This window comes from Aspergillus nomiae (genome assembly GCF_001204775.2).
Source record: "Aspergillus nomiae NRRL 13137 chromosome Unknown contig00471, whole genome shotgun sequence".
NCBI lineage: Eukaryota > Fungi > Ascomycota > Eurotiomycetes > Eurotiales > Aspergillaceae > Aspergillus > Aspergillus nomiae.
The window spans coordinates 1-20535 of NW_015378526.1; the positions used below are offsets into that span (position 1 = coordinate 1).

A 20535-nucleotide genomic window follows, 5' to 3' on the forward strand; every position below is an offset into this window, starting at 1 on the left:
CACCCTGTGGTCGTATGTGATAGTTTAATCTCAGTAGTGGGATATATCGTATTTTCTTTCTAAAACGCTATCTAATGCCCAAGAGGATTTCCCCTAGCAGATGGGAGTTAATGACAGGTGGGAAGAGTTCAGGAAGTAGCTGCTAGCTAGACATACCTTTTGAGAAGGTCTTCCAGACGAGGGTAGCTTTGATTTATTGGAAGCCAGACTGGTAACGATGGTTTGAAGGCGTGCGTGATTTGATAGTAAGGTTGAGTAGGCAGGCAGGTAAATCAATAACCAAACCTGCATGACCAGAGTATCGGATTTGAAAACTACATGACACTCTGTTCGTGAAGTCCCGGCTGAATGGATTATATCAATCTTCGAGGGCTGGTCAGTCTTGGAAGGGATTTCTGTTATCAGGGACCAATATTGGCAAGACCTCTCGCAAATTGCCAGCTTGCTTGGTACTATATAGATGGTGTCAACCGAGGCGATGGCTGATTAGTTAGGGTTATTTATGGTCGCGGGACATTTGGTTTGTCCGACCCACTGGGAGTATGATAACCTGATTGGGCTGATTATTGATCAATATGATAATTGTTCCGATTCTCTAAGAACGGATGATTCTATCACGACTATTTGATGCTGCGGGAACCTTGGACAGGAGATAGTAGAGTCTTGGAGGGGCAGGTAGTGATCATGGCTCATGTTAACCTATATAAATCCTTCGTAAGGTTACAAATACAAGGTCCTGATTTCTTTCAAGAGAGCGCTGCAATCGTGGTCTTACATTAACATTGGAGCCCTCACCATTACTTCCAAGCCCTTCAAGGTCATCATCGCAGGTGGCAGCATTGCAAGTTTATCCTTGTCCTCAATGCCAGAGAAGAATGGCATGGACTCCATAGTTCTCGAGGCTTACCCGACAAGGCTTCTTTTTTTCAAATTGGAGATGCACAGACGCGTCAGTCAGTGGTAGCTGTGTGGCAACCAGCGCCAGTATTTGCCGTTTTGATGACTGAAGTCTTGTCTAGAGCCATCGAGTACGTAGACCGAGGTAGACAGCTCAAACCTGATTCTCCGTCGGCAGATGAAAGGACCAATTTTGATTCGCCCCATCTGCGTGTTCTTCAGCTGCCTGCTTTCGGAAAATCTCTCCCTCACTCGCCTCTTCCCAGTGAACTCATCTGCACCCGTCGCAACTTTGGCGGAGGGAGCTTCCACATTTCTTCAAAATGACTTCCTCCTTGTGACTACGCCGACCTTTCTGTGGTGCTGGGTTAGCGCCTGGGATCTTTACCGAGTCGGGATTTCCAATGTCTCCCCATTGCCAGCGTTTGCCGGGCTTCTTGCGGGATTGGCAGGAATTGGACCCGGTGCAACCGCGGCGGCCATCTGTTTCTGGCGAGAACAGAAAATGAGTCAAAAGAAATTCCTTCGGCGCAGTTAAAAACCTCGCCTTTCTCGCTATTCCGTCATAAAAATGGATACCAAATATAAAAAAGTAGTGGGGATGTTTCTGGTGGACAGATGTCAACAAGAGATAGTAGTTGGCCCTATCGCCTACCATCGACCTGCTTATTTCGCTGTCCTTTCATCATAGGATGATTGGCAATACATAGAGTGAAGTGTCGTGGTTTACGCCATTGGTTCTGGACGTGGAACGCTTGTTCAGCATTCATTTGCGTGGTCCCCAAATTAGATTGGTTTCCAACTAGCATGCTGCCATACAAGGGTCTCAACGTCAGAGCGACGAAACCCAGCAACGCAACCAAGACAGATACAGAGCCGACTTAGTTCTAGAGAGAAATTAGTAAGTCCACTTGAGCTTTATTGGCAGGTCAACATACTATCAATAACGGTAGCCTCATCCAGAACCCTAACCACATTATTGGAGGTAGTCTGGCTATTGATATTAAAATCAGATGACCCAACGATGTCGCCACTTGGGAGTAACAATCCAGGTCTCGCGCTTAGATTGCTATTCATACGAGATGAAGAAGTGACAGAGACTCGGTAGCTCTCTTCAGTTTTGATGCCCTGTTCCATCAAGAACCCTTCCATATCCCTGATATCAAACCATTCTTCATCGCTGGGAATCTCCAACACGCCATTTGTCTCACGGAAGCGATGAAGGTTCTGGGAACGAGAGTCCTGTCCCGCAGAGGGAAAATGCATCCCCGCTCCACCGAGACAAATAAAGGGAAACCGACGGTCATGGACCGGATTGCATGGTTCCATCCCGAGTACCTTCTCAAAATAGAGTCGGATTTGCTCTCGTGGGACGGTTTTCAATACCAGCCCAAATTGCGGCTGCAACTCCTCGTCTGTCACTGTGTCATTGCACACGAGCCGATATCCGTTTTCTGCGCAGGTACGATAAAGTCTCTCTGTGAATGTTGAAGTCGTGTATTCTATGGCGTGATCCTCACGGTCTATAGAAGATGTTACACGAATGCTAGCGTTGGGTTCATGAGCCGTAGATGCAAGCGGTGGCAAAAAGCCGTTGGATGAGCCCAAAAAGCGACGCCAAAAATCAGATGAGAATGCCTTTTCTTTCGTCCACGTCGGGACACTAATGGTTTCCTTATCGACCTGGCAAGGGCCCGACGGTGACGGTCTGTCGCTGGACCTTTGCTGGGGTTGCTGACTTTGGGTAGTTGAACTGCGTTTTTTGCCTTCATTGGGCAGCACATGTGAGTCGGTCCTTTCTAATTGGAAGCAAATCTCATTCTGGAAAAGCTTCACAGCTTGGAGCAGCTGAGCATGGGACATCTGAGCACCTGGTTTGACAACTTGAGCATCGAACGAGTCCATAATCTGAGCAAGTTGTCCGAATGCATCTTCTAGTCTAGCAACGCGAGACTTTAACGAGGTAAGTAGCGACTGTTGCCGGGATCGATAGGCCCGTTGGGCTTCTCGAAGCTGCGTCCGTCGTACCTAGGCCAACTATGAGAAAGGGGCCAAGAAGCGAGAACTATACCGCTCACCGTGTCCGGCGCCGCGGTCGGCACTCTACGAGGCCGGCCTCTATTTCTCGATGACTCTCCATCAACAGTGGACATTGCTGTCGATAGCCCCTTGAAAGCTTCTGTCTGTCTGTAATTAACGGCTCTGGTTGGTTGGTTCACCGTCGATTGACGCGCTTGGGTTGAAACTTTCACCAAAGGCGACCGAGGGCTTGGCAGTCTAGATCGATCAGTAATCATTTCATGCACGTGTCTGATCGACCCATACTTAATACCACAATTATAGGAATATGATGGTACTGGGCTACTGTGCTCTACAAAGGCTCACATTATATGATCTACGTTGAGATGGGTCTGCTAGCTCGAACAAATATCGTCCTGCTCAGAGAAATGTGATATGAGCTCAAGACCTCATATTCTTCATAAATCATGTCTCGTGGGTCTCCTCGAAGGCAGAGTAACAATATCTAAATACTTGTTCCAGCAAATTTTAGAATACTATCCGTCTTATCATTCAACCATGATATCCGTAGATCAAAGAAATTCAAGGCAAGGCTTGCCATTTAAAACAACGCTTGGCGAGGGATCAGTTAAGTATATTACCACCTTCCTGAGCGAGGTCTCCCACGTCTATCATCAACCAGCTGGCGTTGCTTCATCCGTCGCTCTTCACGAGGCCGGAATGGGGGAGACATCGGCCTGTCCAACATCAATGGCGGCTCCCCTGGCATTGCCGCTGGTGGTGCTGGAGGCGCTGGGGGAGGCATAGAGCTCCTTTCACGGTGAATCTCTTGGATCCGTCGACGACGTGCGCGGCGAATATCTTCCGACAAGTCAACTAGAGCAGAAACATCTTCCTGTGCGAAGGTGTTAATGGTAAGCTTCCTAGTGGAAGAGATATTCACTCACGAATTGAAGGTATGAAAACACGTAATAGGAAGATACTGTCTCTTCGTATTCATACCCAGATCGTTCAATTGCTTCCTTCACTACAAGGTCCTTGGTGATCTCCGTCCAGAGCCCATTTCGTTGATCTTTCATACCAATGTATCGCCGCCCTACTTTGCCCCGTGCAAAATCCGGGTCACTTTCCGAATGCCTTTCCTCACTTACAGTAAACTTGGGCTTTTTATCTTGAAGAGCTGGCTCTCTGGGCCCATGAGCAATTTCATCTAGCAAAGCCTCCCGCTCTGTCTTTGGGGCTGCAGAGATAATCGCCCAATCGTCTCCGGTCATTTTAGGTGTAGTTTCCCGTATAGACCTCTCGAGCTCACGAGATCTGCCATGGACCTCTTCTACTACATCGTGCTCATCGAACATTTGCACACCACCTGGCATTACTTCATGAATGGATATTTCCTTCTCACGTTCGATAGACCTTGGGCGAGACTGGGGAATCGGATATTCTTCCTGCCTTTGCCGAAAAAAGGGCTCTGGAGGTGGGCCGCGGACTATATTTGAAAGCTCTGGCCCACCGCGTTCTTCGACGAGTATCTCTTCATGAGAGGCCGGTCTCATATTCTCCCTTTTGGGCTTCTCAAAACTGACTTCAGGGCTAGGTGCACGTGGGGGCCGAGGTGGACGGGGGATATCATAACCTAACAGTGGGTCAATCATCATGCTACCATCTATGTCAGGTAGCAAGCTCACCCTCTGGATCATGTACGTGTCGCTTCGGTGGGCTTCGGTGTATAGGCGCACGAGCGAGAGAAACATCCGCAGAGTCGTCTGATTCGGGGGATGACGTGCTGTCGTCGTCTTCAGGGAGACCAAATTTTCTTGGAGGTCTTCGCTGCCTGCTTCGCCGGACTAGAATATCATTTTCCTCCTCTTCATAATCATCCTCCTCTACGTCTGTGTTAGGGCCCGACTCAGGTCGTAGCCGTGGCGGTGCATGATAATGAGGGCCACTGCGGGTTTTTCTGTACTCATGCTTCATTTCATCAATACTGGGTGGCAACTCCCGTTCATATTCCGAACGACGGCTTCTGGGTTTCGAGAGCTCATCGCGTACGTCGCCGCGGCGCGCCGCGGAACGTCTCTTCGGGATGATAGGAACTTCGTCTTCGGACTCGCTTCCTGTCATTCCCCTTGTCAACTCTTCATCTTGGGAGATATATCCTTCTTCTTCTTCCTCCACTACTTCTCTTCGATGTGGTCGACGACGTTTGAAAGTGTCATCCCTAACCTTCCGGAGCTCTCTCGATGTCTCACGAGGGGGTTCGCGGATCAATTCAGGCCCTGCATTGTCTCGAATGCGAAGACGTTCAAACTCCTCAACTGGTGGGGGACTAGGGGCTCGAGGTTGTTCATAGGTTGCTTCCTCCTTGTAATGGCGTCCACCCCGCGGCCGGTGTTGGTGTTTACGATGATAGTTGTCCCGTTCAACTTCGTACATGTCCTCATCATACTCACGGGCACGATATCGCCGGGGCATGGTGTAACCCAATAATTAAATAGCAAACAAGACGAATTACCCAAGTTGAATGTAACGAAAAATTCGAAGTGGAGCTAATTGGTCTTTATCGGGTGCCTTCATTGGACATTTATGCTACACCCGTCCTGTGAGGGGCACCTCGTGCAGAGTGAATAAGTGATTGTAGACACTCGGAATCCTCTGCTGATTCTCAGGAATGGAGATGCCCTGATATCGGGTGTAGGAAATTAATCAGTGAGACACGTGCACTGTTATGGTAGGCAGAGCGAAATCGCTGAAACATCAAATCATAATGACTGACTGTTGACTGTTGGAATTGAAATTCGACCCCGCGGCTGAGTTTGCTGATGTCACCGCTGCACAACGGGACCTAAAAAGTGCCAAACCACCAATAGCTTCTCTTGTCGCTCATTTGGATTGCTATGCATCTCCATTTCCAACCCGTTATGATCGCCTACTAGCTCGTCAAGTTCGAAAGAGCTTAAATCCGGTAACTATATTAAGTCCTTTGGCTTTAATTCTCCCTTAAGTTAAAATTGACACTCGAACCATGGTTGAGATTACAACTTAGCCCAATATTCTTTATCGATCGGAATCTGCTGGCTGTTCCCTTGATTGGTTGCGGGAATTTACGACGTCAATGGCTTATGAACGACGCAGCGGCTTTCTTAATGCATTTCACATAGCTTACAACGCAATATTGCACGATGAGGTCCGTTGAGATCAGCAAGAGCGAGAGGAAAGAAGGGGAGGACTCTTCGTTTCTCCTGATACGTCGAACGCATATAATCAAGGAACGTCTCCTCTATTCGGTTTGCTTGAATGAGTAAAGTCGTTCCTTTGTCCCGGTCGGCATGAATATTTGATTATCGCGAGGATTTCAAGCCCAGCAATGCTATCCAAAAGCGAGACGTGTCTGCCCTTTCTCAGGCTTGCCCCGGCTGTTACGACCTGGCCTGCCACGGGCGCTGGAAGATCCCGTATTACTAGACGGGAGTGCTGTTTGCTGGGATCTCATGACATCTTGTCTTTCTTGTCTTTCCAGCTCCTTGGCAAAATGCCAATCATCGTGTTCATCCCTTTCAGCTTCTGGTAGCGGTTTTTCGCAACGTCTACAAGTATAGAATCCCGGTGCAACTTCTGCTATTTCGGGAGTACACGAGGTCTCAGATAGAAGTATGTTCTCTCTGGTCCCTTCCAAGCTAGTCGCTGGTGTCTCCAATAAAGCCTCACTTGGCTGAGGCTCCGTGGCGGCCCCAGGAGAGTGGTTGAAGAAGCGTTTTATACCATCGTCTTCAACTTTCCTCCGTTTCTCGCTCGGTTGTAACATTTCCGGCAAGTCATCCGTAATGCGGTCCTTCGCAAGGTGGCCGATACTTTTGGCCTGGTCTCCTCGGAGTAGAAACGAATCTATTGCTTTATTGTTGCTAACCCCGTCCTCAAATCCACCGACACTCATTGACAAGTTTGCACAAGGCCAGGCGCGTCCGTCACCGATGACCTGTCGAAGCAGTGTCCTCCCAAGATCGAACAGTAATGTATCGTCGATCGGTGTTGACCCAGGAATAGGGCATTGGCGAGAGCGAAGTTGTGCACCTTGCCTATGGTGCAAGGCGAGGGTTTTTGGACGGCGTCGGTGCTCAAGTACACCATCTTCCATGAGACGGCCGTAGATGTCAGCGGCAAAGATCCGCAACCACCTTTCTGCCTGCTCGATAGAGTTGATATTCGGTCTGAATGACTTGGCAGAGAGCATAGACTTTATTTGCGTCCTGGGGTTGACTTCACTCTTATCCTCGCCGCGGATGATTCCATAGAGCCAACTAGCAGTATCATCATCCAGCTTGGCCCGGAACTGCTCCAGCGTAACCTGTAAAAGATCGCTAACTTGTTCCGTCCCAAACAGGGCCGTGACCTGATCACCCAGCTTACCCCCAAGCATTCGAATCTTGGTAAACTTAAAGCCCCCAAGAAAGTTCTGGATAGCACGATTGCGTACAATGGTCTGTTTGTTGGGTTTGTTGCTAGAGCTCCCCAACTTTGCCATCATCTTGTTTTTCGCTATGCCTGCGGAGCACGTATAACTCAGCTTATCCCAGACTGCCGTGCGAACCGCTCGGACAATCTCTGACCCAATAAGCATCGCCACATCATCCCAATCAGGATCATCCACCTCGGTCTCGTTCTCGTCTAGGTCCACTAGACAATCGCCCTGGTTCCATTCCAGTGCCGTTGTAGGGGGACGAGGTAACGATGCGACACGATCATCGCCATCCGGCCCATTCCGTAGTTCCGGATACCGTTGAAGCAGAACACCATAAACCAGCGGGGACAAATCAATGAAAACTTCGTCGACGCTAGCTTTCTCAACACTAGCTTGTTGTATTTGAGCGTGTGGACCCAGCCCCCGTTCCTCATCAACCAAGTCCGTATACCACCTCGACAATTCCTCCTTCATCGTTTTCAGGATCTTGCGCGATTCCGCCCGATACGGATCCAAGCACACTTTATCCGTGTTAATACGGTTGAAGGAATCCTCCCTGTACGCCCATTTCCCGCCTTCGCCTTCTCGGAAAGTCGCAACATGCTGTAGAACAATCTCCGGGCAAAGCTTCCGGGCTTCCTTCGCGGAAATCATCCTCGTTATCCCGAACGCCCGAGCAGGGTAGTTGATCGCGATCAACGCGTCCCACTGGCGTACAGCGAGGGGTATCTCCCGCGGCGTCTGAAGACGCACCATCTCACATTGTGCGTAGAACGCATCCAAATCGACATGAGCAATTACTCGGAGCGGAGAAGCCGTCGAGCTCTGGCGAAGGAGCTGCAGTTGGCGGTAGGTGTACCGGGAATGGTTCTTCACGGGGTGGCTCGGGGAGGAGGGCGATGCGACGAACGGGTCTGGGGACGAGCGCGACATGTCGATATCGAAGATTCTAGCGTCATGCTGGCTCTATGGATGAAACATGCGAAATTGGGGCTGTGGCATCCCGGTTTGTGAACGCTTGCAGTCTCTGGTGTCAGAACCATACTCTGATGTCGAGACTGAAAGATCATCGCCTAGAATCAGGCCAACCGCATGGGCAGCCAATGGGAAGCCGGTGGTTAATACAAATATGGGTTAGCGTTCGATTCGACATGACCCACACGAGGTATTCAATCCCTTGTTTTTATGTTCATCAAAGACCTATGGAGTAAGTGTTCATAATCAAAGTGACAATATCTTGGTGGAGGAGTACTAGACCTGGTGTTATATGGTCTTCATCATGATTGTTGTCCGGGCTGGGCTTTGAAACTCCTCTCAATTGAGTTTCAATCTCGGACGAACGCCTCGAGACTTTACAACCCTATGAGATATATATTTCCCTCTTAACATCCTGAGGGCGAAACCATATACTATGAACATAAATCTGAATACTTCGGAGAGGATACCATGAAGAGCTTATTCACTACACTAGACTCAGCAATACATTTAGCCCCATCTCATAGACTGCCAGAAGTACTCGTGCCGCATAATTTGCCTAGATCATTGAGGATAGAGGTGCCGGTATACTATATGGCTCATTGTATCTTTGTTGTGCTTCCTTTTCTTTCTTTCTTTCTTTCTTTACTCTTGCTTTCGCCATCAAAATGGTGAAAAATGACGAGTTCATCAAGTGACAACTTGCAAAAATTCACACTCCTGATGGCCCGTGTGTTTAAGGTCTCTGCGCTCCTGTTTGCTTCACCCTTTGCGACCCAATATGACAGGTTTGTGGATAATCCGGCAACGTTTCGACTGTGTGGGTAAACAGAGAATGGTACAAACAGGATAATCAGCAGCTTCCGAAACCCGAAATCCAATTACCCTATGAAGACCTCGAGTACGATTATATGGAACATACATTTTCTTGTTGTGCAAAGGCTTCAAGGTTACAGTGCCATCGGGCAATCCAGGTTAACGCGTAGCTCATGTGGCCTTGTAGATGGGTATCTGTCGTTCTTCTTTAAATATCCTATGGTTCATATCGTGCTGTAGCATTTTGATTCCGAGAGGATCGAAGGATATTACGGGGGCGACCTGGGCCTAAGGAATGACTGCCTGTAGCACAACCCCTAAACAAAACGGCCCTCCTGGGCCTAGCTCGTTCTGTGAAAAGAGATAAAATGGTGTCACTGTTCCATATTCACACAAGGTTCCGCCCTTCCTGTCCATATGACTTGACGTTGCTGCAACGTGGTCGAAGCGAATATTATGTGATTTGGCGGCATATCAGGCCCGACAATGCAACGGATCAGTTGACTCCGAAAACAATCCATTGGAATTAAAAAATAAAAGTGATCATAACCACAGAAAGTTGGATACCAGTCGATACACTGATTTACTTGAGTTTGCCACGAGTACGGGAGTACACCTGGAATTTAATCCGACGGAGTCGCAATGATATCATCACGCATGAGTCCTAGCAGCTTTCATTCTATTGGCACTACTCCGTAGAACCTGTCTCGAGGCAAGGAGAGCACTCCGTATGCGCCCATGATAGCTAGTCCATGGGAGGTCAATCGCATGTTCCGAAACGAGAAAAGACTTTCGGGGCGTCCGTAGTCTCTAAGACATTATCGAGTCAATTCGAGACTTTCCAATGGTCTCAGTCTAGATTTTGTGCGCCGCGAACTATAGTATCAGCTAGCACTGCAGGCGGCAGCGGCAACCTCTCTACATCTATCCTCAGATTGATGATCTCCCGGTGAGGCAAGATGGAAGGCACTCAATGAATGGAATACTGTCCAAATCAGCGCTGTTCGGATCTAGGTACCTGCTCCCTAGCGAGGCAACTAGGTTAGATGCAGCTACCGTACCGAGAGCACCCCCGTGCAGCGGAAGGACACCTGGACAGATGTCATTCGGGCATCAACGGATAGGATCCACCCTCTGGGACTCACCGCTGCATATAACGTCGAGGTGGATTAGGGAATCAGCATGTGAGGGCTACGGGGATAACGTGATCCCCGGGAGGACATGATTTGACTCGTCCAGAAGATCTTCCACTAGATTTGAAAGTTCGACGAAATACCTCAATCTTGATGGCTATAGGTGAGCCTTTGATCCAGTCCCCACACCCTAGTGAAGGGGGAGGAGAGGGGAGAGACCTGGGGGGATGGAAGGCTGGGCTTCCGATCAGACGGATAGTATCCGTATTCCAAGTCTCCAACCTGCAGAAGCAGGCGGTGGCGGGATTGTTGAGAAGAGAAAGAGAGGGAGCCGATCATGCAGCTGGCCAGAAATGGCTATAGCACTGGTCATGGTACCGTTAACCGCAGGCAATGGTGGTGTGTGAATAATAGTCCACCTCGTTCGTGATGCAAAGCTGGCTTCATTATCTTGATTCACGGTTGATAATTTCGAGGTTCCAATCATTAGTCACCTTCTCGATATGTTGAACCAGAGGAAGACTGGAATCCTCACTTCGGGTAGCGGGTCGGGCGGCTCGAGCCTTGGATCGAGAAATGGTTTTACGGCGGAGCGGTTGACAGGGCCAGTATGGAGAAGAGAGTGGATGAACTAGTTTGTAGTACGCACTGTAGTGTCAGCGTAGTATGTCTTAGTGTCAGCGGTCAGAACGAATGAGTGCCCAAAGCCCGCCACGCATTCCTGCCCAACAACATCGTCAATTCTCTTTCTGACTGGCTGACAGCTTTTTCGGCAACGGCAAACCTTGACTGGTCGCTCAGGTACATGGATTGGACGCCCAGGGTTTGTTTCTTGAGGCGCCTCTTCGTGTCAGTCACAATGAGCTTTGAGTGGCAAGTTCACCGAAACACTGTCTTTCAGGATCTACAAAGTGAGTTTGATGGCTGATGTTGCAGTCTACAGAAGAGACGAACAGGAATTTAAATAAATAAATAAAAAATAGAACGAAACGGAAAAAAAGAGAGGCGTAACATGCTCTGTGTCACTCAATAATAAGATGAGAATATACCCGGTTCTTCCATGGCAAGAAATCACTGACTTTGGGAAGTTATCCATGGGAAGTCGTAGTAGTACTACCGTCTTCCTTGCTGCGTACGTCTCCTGCTGTCTTACTTGAGCAGTTATGAAAGTCATGGAAGACACCGCCCCTGGATGGGTTAATTCTACTCTGTAATTCAGTTTATGCTATGACTTAGTGATTCTTTTTTAAGATGTCGAGTGTTATTGACTCTTTTTGCCTCACTATAAGAAAAAAAAAAAAATGAAGCAATAAGTCATGTCATTGCGTGGTGGAGAGAAAAGAGAGACAAGAAACAAGTGGGTGAGGCTGGCGCAGGCTGAGAAAAGTGCTCTTGATGGACGGTCTCGGTTCAGCTTACCACTTGGTACTTACCCATGGTTCCTTCGATGGGTCCAAAAATCCGACGAAAAGAGAAGCCTACTGATCCAGTAGGTAAACAACAGATTCATTAACTATATGATCACCGTTGGAGGGATACTCCGTACTGATCGAGTTCATAATAATGGAATAGGGAAAAAAAAAAGAATGAAACTTTACTCCAGAGAAACTCTTCGATTCAAATAATAGTTCTTTTAATTCTGGATTTAAATCTTTCATATTTAAATTTCTCCCCCCTCTTCTCACCCAATAAATGAAGAAGCACACGGCTAGGGACAGGAAAATCATTCAGATTTGCAAGCCCTATTCGTCCAAGCCGATCCTTCAACCGCTTCGAATGTTCTGCTGAAGGGAAGAGTGGAGTCAATCGTGGCACCAGACAGAAGGCCAGCAGCAGCCCAAAACCGGCCCAACAGCCCAAATAGCCAACCGCGCGGCGTTCAGTCCATTTTGCATTCAGTCCAATCCGAGCACAAACAAACCCACAACCGTCTTTTCTTTTTCCTCCCCACCCTCCACTTTTCGCCTTCTTATCTCCCCGTGCGCCTGTCTGTCCATTTTTCTACCGTCGCTTCCTCGCTTTTCTTCCTCTTTTCCTTTTTTTCCTTTTTCCCTTTCCCTAATTCAAGCCCACCCCTGGCATCTCCCCGCCAGCTCGAAAAGAAAAAAGAGCCCAAAAGTATACAGGAGTGCTTGGAAAGAGAAAGAGGAAGAGAGTCATCATCAGCGACGGACTGCCCCCACTTAGGATCGGCCCCCTTATCCCCTCCTCACCTGAAACCCTTCTCTCTTCGCTTGTTCTTAGGTTCGCTTTCTTTTCATTTACTCTTACAACAACTCATCCTACACCCATCATCTCGACTCTCTCCGGTCCTGTCGTTGCCGTTCGGATACTCAACCTGAGGAGACTAAGAATCCCATCTTGACCCCCAGTCTTTCATACGACTACTGTGGGCAATAACTGTCACCTGGATTTCTTTCTTTACTCTCTCAACTGGTGAAATATTCCAGAGAGATCATTCTGGTGGACTCGCTTGCACTTAACACCTTGTTCTCTGCATCGTGGGTGTTTTTGTCAACCAAAAAGTTCCGGTTTAGCCTTGATTATCATCAGCCTTGGAGTTACCTGGACGCACTCTCTTCTTAGAGCTGTACTTGTGCTGTTTCTGCTTCCAAAACAACCCCCTCCCAAAGGACATCATCTCCCATCACTGGACCTTTTTTCAACTCCATAACCTTTCCGGATTTCCTGGATCTCCTGGTGCCCATTTGGATCCCTTGGCTTATAGTACCTTAATACTGGACCTATTCCCTGGACAAAATGACTGGACGCCTTGGATATGAAGGACGCCCGGAGCGTCAGAACGAGTATTTTATTCCCGGTGATGGAATCAGCCGGGAAGTGATCCAAGCAGACATATGCCGTTACCTTGGAAATGATGCTCTCGTAAGACCTGGAAACCACCAAGTGTGTCTCCCGATATTTCCTTAAAAAATGACTGCCGAGAATCGAATCGGTCCAGCAATGGCAAAATGAGCCATTCGTTGTAACCCCGTTACTGACTGGATGTGAAAACAGGGCCGCCAGGGCTACTTTATCCGTGCTTATAGAAACCTCACCTCAGTAAGTGGAACGATGCGGGGCTGAGCCTTTGTCTTCCCCCTTTGCCTCAGTATTATATCGGAAACTGACCGGGCATCGTATTGCAGGAAATGATTGCTGATCTCAAAGCTGACTCTGCTCGGTGGGAGGCAGATGTGCTCCGTCGCGCTGACCAAGGCTATCCACGAGGTAGTTACATTCAAGACTACAGTGTGTCTCAACCACCACCTAACATGGTTCCAGCAACCTATGCAGCTACCTCAATTCATGAAGGGCGACAGCAGCCGGGTCCATCTCCTCCACCTGCCTACACTGCACCACCACCCCAGCAATATGTGGATCCTTACACTCAACCCGCTTACGGGCAGACACAGAGTCCCCCTTATCCAACTTCTTCCTCATACCCTGCAAACCACTCACCCTTTGGATCTGGCCAGACGTATCCTCCCCCGCAGGTTCCTTATTCTGCACCTAGCCAACCCCCAGTGTCTGCCGACATGCATCAAACATATACATACACCAGCGCCGCTGGCTATGGCTACGAAAATGGGAGAAACAACCCAAGGTACCCTGGGCCTGGTTATGAAACAGAATCGGACTATTCCCCTGTACGTCCGGAATAGCTTACCCTGCTACCACCGCCCCAGACCCGCGGATAGGAGGAATGGATCCCAGATATACCCCGGAGTCGGCATACTCGGACCGCAGTAGGCCACAGCCAACAAGGGAAAGAGATCCAGCCCGCCGGCGGTAGATGAAGGATGCTTTTCCCTTTTATTTGTCTATGAATCCCAGGGGTGTAGCTTCAATTCCACCTTTTGTCTCGGGAGAACTTCGCCTTGGGAGTATAAAATTCTGCGCAATCCTTTTTTTCAAACTTCCGCCCCCACCTCCAGCATCTATACGGATTAGATGCCTTTTCTTCTTGACCTGTGAAACACCAGGTCAAAAAACATGATGCTTAAGCTGTTGAGACCAAATTGCAGTCTATTTGGAGCCATACCTTAGGAAACCCGGATCTCGTGTTTGACCTGGATGCCAATCAAGTTATCCTTGGTGGTTGTGTTTTTTTTTTTCTTTGCTCATGAAACGTCTCCATCGACGTTGGCTGGTCGTTACCTGTTTCTTTTCTTCTCCTTTCCCTGCTTGACCTGGCTATTGCTACCGTTAAAAGGGTCAGAAAGCATTAATAATGTGAACATTGACTGGCTTTGGGGGCTCTTGCGTGATGGGTTATGAAAAGGTGGCTTTTTTTGGCTATGTTGTAATGCCCGGTGCTGGTCTTGATTGTTCCTGTTATTTTGCCTCCAATCTCCACCATTGGAAACCTATTCCCATTTTTTGCGATTTCGCGGTGTACTGGATGTGATCATTTGTTGTTTGTCTGCCTTTTTACTTTCCATCCTGAGAGGTACTTTTCTGTTTTTTCTCGACCGTTTCTTCCAAAGTGAGGAGTCTGCAAGGAGCATGCGACTGATTCTGGATTCCATCAGCTTAGGAGCTTTGATGATATACAGTGATGCTGTTCATGAGCTATATGTAGATATGAGCATATATGGCGTTATTCTTTGTCCATTCAATGGCTTTAACCCTGGAGGTTTTCCAGAACCGTTCAATAACTGATGTTTGCCAGTCGGCTCAGATTATGACCATTCTTCTGCTTTGTTAACCAAATTACCTTTTGGACTCCCACTCACTGCCTATGGGTGCCATCATTCTTGGTGACTATACCCATTCAGTCTGACGCTTATCTCAATCATGAATCTGTGATACCTCCTGGACGATCTGGGTCTCTATATGTTCACAAAGTACAGCTGTATACATCTCTATCCACATGAACCAGGCCTGAAGGAAGTAGCTGCTGTGTTCATTATTGCTGGCCATGTTATCTCCATGCACATTAGTTGTCATTTGTTTACACCCTGGAGAGTCATGGACGCCATGGCGATCGGTGAGAGTATTGTGAAACACAGCAACAGAACCTCACGGTCTTTGACAATACATTTTGTATCTCGTCCATTCCTACCTTTTTTCACAGATAGTCAAGGCACCTCATCTTCGCATTGTATCTATCCCTTACCTTCCGTTCCGCTTCTTAGCCTCTGCCTTTTGCTATTCCTGCTGGGACATATGCCCTTCGGGTCCTTCTCGGCAGTTAAGTCTGCTGTCTTTCCAGAATGGAGTCAAAATTTCCACAATTTGGAGCTGGTGACGTAAACATAACCATATATGAGGATGTTTATCGGCTACATTCTACCGTACTCAAAACCCGTTCGCGTGAGTTGAGAGACCTACTTTCATCGCTTGGATCGTATGGCATTGGACACTTCGGCTGTGTGCAACTTGAACTGGTGGAATCGACATCACATGGATACGGAGTGCTTGAGGTTCTGGTAAGTTGTCGTGATGGACCATCAGGACTTGCGGCGCTAATGGCTCCGTCGAACACCAGGACCCAGATGATCAATATCGTTATGGCCCCATGTATATGCAGCTCCAGAAGCCCATAATCATGTGGCCTCCAGAAATCCGTCTCCTTTGGGCTAACATGTTCAAGATCTTGTATGACCTCTGTCCTTTATTAGACCAGGGGGGTCTCCAGAACGTCCTATGCCGCTGCTGGGATCTAGTCAATCTAGCCGACTGCCTTAGAGCCACCCGCACGGTATTTCCTGCCATCGTAGATGCTCTCCAGGAACTAGGACCGCATTTCTATGCTCTCATCGCCGAGGATCCGATCAATTGGATAAAGCTGGGCACTTATATGCGATCGGCGCTGATCTTCAAGGAAGCAGCAATCCACATCATCGGCAACTGGAACGCTCTAGAAGACGACCTCGACTATCTACCGAGCGTCGTCCACGAGTTATGCGAGAGCAAACAAGCGCAGCTGGTCGAATTCAAGCAAGGACTTGAGGCTCGCATGCTCACCTGTTGCCCCTACACAACACTCCCTATGGTTTCGTGCACCGAAGATATGGTCACCCCCTGTATGAAGGACTTTGGGATGTGGACGGCAATGACTTACTATAGCCAGTGGTTTTGTATGGCGGTCGCCGAAAACCGCACCTATTATGCTCGTGACGGTGGTGCCGCTTTCTATCGCGCCATCTACGCCGGTGGCGATGCTTACCTAGATACCGAGGAACAGGCAAATACGAACGCTTTTCGCATGAGTGCGTACAGGGCCATGATGCTTGATAAAGCCCTGAACATCCTCAAAGGTGAAATGAGCAAGTTTGTTTCTGTTTTGTTGATCAACGAAAGCCACTATGATCCTGGTCTTATGGGAGAACTACCGTACCTGACGTGCTGCAAGGTTGATGATGAGGAACTCCCCTGGGTCACTTGGCCCGATGGTGATTGGCATGTTGACAGTGACGAGGAGCTTTTCTTATCGGACTACGAAGCTGTGACAGATGATAATGATGGCGGAGATGATGATATTACCGAGCTAGAAGTACCACTGCGGAGGCTACTTCGGCTGATACAAGTGGAACGTTTGCCACTGACACTTTGTCTGTCGATACGGACATTACCGACGTTGAATCGATCGAAATCGAAGATGGAAACGAGGCTGAAGACAAGAACGCTTCTGTTGTGGACGAAGATGAAGAGATGATTGATGACCGCTGAACACGAACAGCACTACTGACTTGGTAAATTTGCTTGCTTGCATACTTTGGGATACCCGACACCGGTCATATATTGAATTAGTATTACCGAGTCACAGGTGAATAGCCGCCCCGACTACTACCATAGGATAGGAAACAAATGGCATTATTCACCGCTCTATAATCATTTTCCTGTACAATACACAGCAGTCACGCTGACCATCAAGCCCGTAGGCCGTGAGGGTATAGAGACGATTGATAGGGGCAATGGCAAGAAGAGCATCTCGAGCAATCCAGAAGCCATTGATCCGGATATCAACCCAGAACGACACAAAAACTCCGGCCCAGCCTCAGGCGGTGTAATCGGAGATGTCCGACAGAATAGGTAGGTAGTCTTTTGAATTGACTCGAATTCCCAGCTAAATACACCAAGTAAAAAATCAAATCTGAAAATCGACACGGACTCCATTCATAGTCTCCGGCGGATTTACTCGTCATCGTAGCCCTGCGGGATAACCCGGGGTCCCTGGGGAACTATGTCAAGTCAGCCAACCATGGCTCAGGAAGACCCGGAAACAGGAGACAGAAAGAACACGGAACGATGCAGAGATGAACTTACTGGGATATGTGAGGGGGATGGGTTCCGGGTCAACGTCGCCGAAGGCCCGTCTGATCGGGGGGAGAGTCACCAGCATGACGGGGCCCATGGCACCAACGACAAGCGAGTAGAAGATAGCGGGCTTCTCATGAGAGGCCCAGCGAAGGTAGCGGAGAGGCGTCGACCAGAATTGAGGGGTCGTCATTGTGATAGGAAACGGGTAGGAAGTAGTCGGACGTTAAAAGAAACTTTTCGCCGGAACGGTGGTCGCGAGACGGTTGGAGCAGACGGTACTGGCGGGAGTAAAACGAACAATGCACTTGATTGAGTGCAATTGGTTAACCGTAGAACTGAGCGATTCCCGGGGTCCAGGGAAAGGCAATTGGGGGGTTGGGTGTGCGTGGTTGAGACGTGCGACGGGGAGAGGGGAGGTTGAAAGTGACGAAAGTCCGGCAATGCAATGCGCCCGTCAATTCCAAAGCGGCGACCAAGTCTTGGCATTCGGTCCAAACACGTCGCCCGTTTACATACTCATCGATCTTCATGACAACTCCGGTTCAACCCCAGCTTTGATTTCGCATTCCCTCTGCTGATCCTTCGCCGTCGTTCTTTTGTTCCGCTGCGCGGATCCCGATAAGATGCGGTGGTGTCTTTCCTTACTGCTGTTCGGCTTCTTGGCTGTTGTACATGCGTTGAGTAGTTCGGGAAGCCGTCTACTGGTTGTCCTGGAGGATGAGGCTGAGAAGGACGCTTATTCTACGTTCTGGGGAGATCTAGAAGGTGAGGTGCAGTTGACAGGTGGGGGCAATTGATGCTAATTGTCTTACAGCTCGGGGATACAACCTCGCTTTCGAGTCGCCCAAGAGCGACAAGCTTTCCTTGTTTGAGCTCGGGGAGAGAGCTTATGACCATGTCCTCCTCCTTCCTCCTCGGTCGAAAGGTTCGCAGACTGTCCCACATTGAAAATATGATCTGGTTCATAGTGCAAATCAATTGACTCATGATGCAGGCTTTGGACCTTCTTTGACCCCCAAGAACCTCATCGAATTCATGAACAAAGACGGCAACGTCCTTCTCGCTCTTTCCGGCAAGTCCACCACGCCCAGCGCAATCAGCTCGCTCCTGTTGGAACTCGATCTCCATCTGTCGACCGACCGTTCCTCCGTTGTCGTCGATCACTTCAACTATGACAAACTTTCTGCCGATGAGAAGCACGATGTTCTCCTTCTCCAGCGGCCCGGTCAGTTGAGAAGTGACACCAAGGCTTTCTTCGACGGCGAGGGCGTTTTGGCTTTCCCAAGGGCCGCCTCCCACACTCTCGGCGAGTCCAACCCACTTCTTACGCCTATCCTGCGTGCTCCGGCAACTGCCTACAGCTACAACCCGAAGGAGGATGTAGGTTCGGTCGAGGATGTTGTGGCTTCTGGGTCCCAGCTGGCTCTTGTTTCGGCCATGCAAGCCCGGAATTCTGCCCGCTTCACTCTTCTGGGCTCCGTCGAGAGTCTCCAGGACACGTGGTTCTCCGCCACCGTCAAGGCTCCTGGTGACGGGAAGGAGTCTGAGACTGCTAACCGTGAGTTTGCCAAACAGCTGACCGCCTGGACCTTCAAGGAGACTGGAGTCCTCAAGGTTGGCAAGATTGAGCATCATCTCGCCCAGGATGGTGAACTAAACCCTAAGATCTACCGGATCAAGAACGAAACTGTATGTCACGACCGCCCCACAATTGTAAAATATCGCTAGTAATGAGCTGACCAACCTCTTCACAGGTCTTCAGCATTGAAGTCTCCGAGTACAGTTATGACAAGTATGTGCCGTTCGAGGTCCCTGAGAATGACGCCCTTCAGCTCGAGTTCACCATGCTGTCCCCCTTCCATCGCCTCGACCTCCAGCCTTCCACCAAGACGGAAAACAGCACCATCTACAGCACCAAGTTCACCGTCCCCGACCAACACGGTATCTTCTCCTTCCGTGTCAACTACAAGCGTCCCTTCCTCACCAATATCGAGGAGAAGCACGAGGTAACTGTCCGCCACTATGCTCACAACGAGTATCCTCGCAGCTGGAAGATTAGCGGAGGATGGGTCTGGATCGCTGGTCTTTGGTCTGTTATCGGCGGCTTCCTGGCCTTCGTCATCGTGTGGCTCTACTCTGCGCCCACATCTACTGCTTCGACGACGAAGAAAACGCAGTGAATAATGTATTGTATCACCGATGATCGCCTGAATGAATTGTCATTGCATGATTGTTAGACTGTATATATCTTTCTTTTACACACCGTAGAAATAAACGCTAGAGACAGATTGTGTCCTTGTTACACCTTTTACGTTTCCAGTGGTCTGGGTTACGATAGTTTGCAGGCCATCATGATAGGCTTGTAACCTATCGATAAGGCAAGGTCCAACTTGATCTCTTCTCACTCTCTAGCTGATCAAATTAGAAGTCTTCCGCATAAGTCAGCTCTTTTACGCTATGCTTTTCTCCTTTGTGATGGCTCCCAGCATATGTCACTCGTCGTCATCCTCGTCCGGAATGCAAAGCGTGCTTTGCCCCAAAGGGCGTGGGCCGTCTTGTTAAGGGTCATCAGATTCTTGTGTCTCGGTCCCGTCTCTCCCAAAAACCGCCTCATGCCAGTTTTTGGTTCTCCCGGGAGACCAAAACAACTTAAGCGTACTCCAGAAGACGTCATGCGCATCTTTTTGTTGGTGACGGATACCAAACGGGCGGCCAAAGATATGGGCAGTGTCATTGGGCTCGCCTGCTTTCGTGACAATGCACTTGTCCTGATCACTCTTTGAGCGAACCGCATGATTAGCCGATGGGCCCAGCATTGTACCACGATGACCTACCCTCAGAGTTGCCTCGACAGAATCATTGTAAGAATGTTGACCCTGTGATGCGGACCTTGTATTCCCACCCGCAGGTCTCTCGGACTCCATATCCCGCTCATCATCTTTTTTGCTGTTTGGTTTCGGAATTTCA

At 49.0% G+C, this 20535-nt stretch overlaps 7 protein-coding genes across 7 annotated transcripts; 3 read left to right on the forward strand and 4 right to left on the reverse strand.

Moving 5' to 3' along the window:
• Positions 1–1683: 1683 nt before the first annotated feature.
• Positions 1684–3050, reverse strand: ANOM_010862 (bZIP transcription factor; the record flags this gene model as incomplete). Its single annotated transcript, XM_015556118.1, has 3 exons — positions 1684–1784; positions 1836–2925; positions 2976–3050. 3 exons carry the CDS (start codon positions 3048–3050, stop codon positions 1684–1686), a joined length of 1266 nt encoding a protein of 421 aa, XP_015402190.1.
• A 387-nt stretch (positions 3051–3437) lies between these two features.
• On the reverse strand, positions 3438–5391 carry ANOM_010863 (uncharacterized protein; the record flags this gene model as incomplete). The annotated part of the gene is made up of 3 exons (XM_015556119.1): positions 3438–3811; positions 3864–4552; positions 4605–5391. The coding sequence occupies 3 exons, from the start codon at positions 5389–5391 to the stop codon at positions 3554–3556; spliced, it is 1734 nt and encodes a 577-aa protein (XP_015402191.1). The 3' UTR covers positions 3438–3553.
• An 895-nt stretch (positions 5392–6286) lies between these two features.
• On the reverse strand, positions 6287–8308 carry ANOM_010864 (DNA-directed DNA polymerase eta; the record flags this gene model as incomplete). Its single annotated transcript, XM_015556120.1, has 1 exon — positions 6287–8308. One exon carries the CDS (start codon positions 8306–8308, stop codon positions 6287–6289), a length of 2022 nt encoding a protein of 673 aa, XP_015402186.1.
• Positions 8309–12554: 4246 nt separating this feature from the next.
• ANOM_010865 (putative transcription factor RfeG) lies at positions 12555–14740 on the forward strand (the record flags this gene model as incomplete). Its single annotated transcript, XM_015556121.1, has 3 exons — positions 12555–13206; positions 13318–13362; positions 13449–14740. Coding segments are annotated over 3 exons (717 nt in total), but the record flags the coding sequence as incomplete, so codon positions are not given.
• A 778-nt stretch (positions 14741–15518) lies between these two features.
• On the forward strand, positions 15519–16977 carry ANOM_010866 (uncharacterized protein; the record flags this gene model as incomplete). Its single annotated transcript, XM_015556122.1, has 3 exons — positions 15519–15734; positions 15794–16753; positions 16816–16977. The coding sequence occupies 3 exons, from the start codon at positions 15519–15521 to the stop codon at positions 16975–16977; spliced, it is 1338 nt and encodes a 445-aa protein (XP_015402188.1).
• Positions 16978–17105: 128 nt separating this feature from the next.
• On the reverse strand, positions 17106–17983 carry ANOM_010867 (uncharacterized protein). Its single transcript, XM_015556123.1, has 2 exons — positions 17575–17983; positions 17106–17489 (listed from the first exon to the last, which is right to left on the reverse strand). The coding sequence occupies exon 2, from the start codon at positions 17422–17424 to the stop codon at positions 17140–17142; it is 285 nt and encodes a 94-aa protein (XP_015402189.1). The 5' UTR covers positions 17425–17489; positions 17575–17983; the 3' UTR covers positions 17106–17139.
• Positions 17984–18191: 208 nt separating this feature from the next.
• Positions 18192–19748, forward strand: ANOM_010868 (dolichyl-diphosphooligosaccharide-protein glycotransferase; the record flags this gene model as incomplete). The annotated part of the gene is made up of 4 exons (XM_015556124.1): positions 18192–18333; positions 18383–18493; positions 18563–19257; positions 19323–19748. 4 exons carry the CDS (start codon positions 18192–18194, stop codon positions 19746–19748), a joined length of 1374 nt encoding a protein of 457 aa, XP_015402192.1.
• Between the last annotated feature and the right edge of the window lie 787 nt (positions 19749–20535).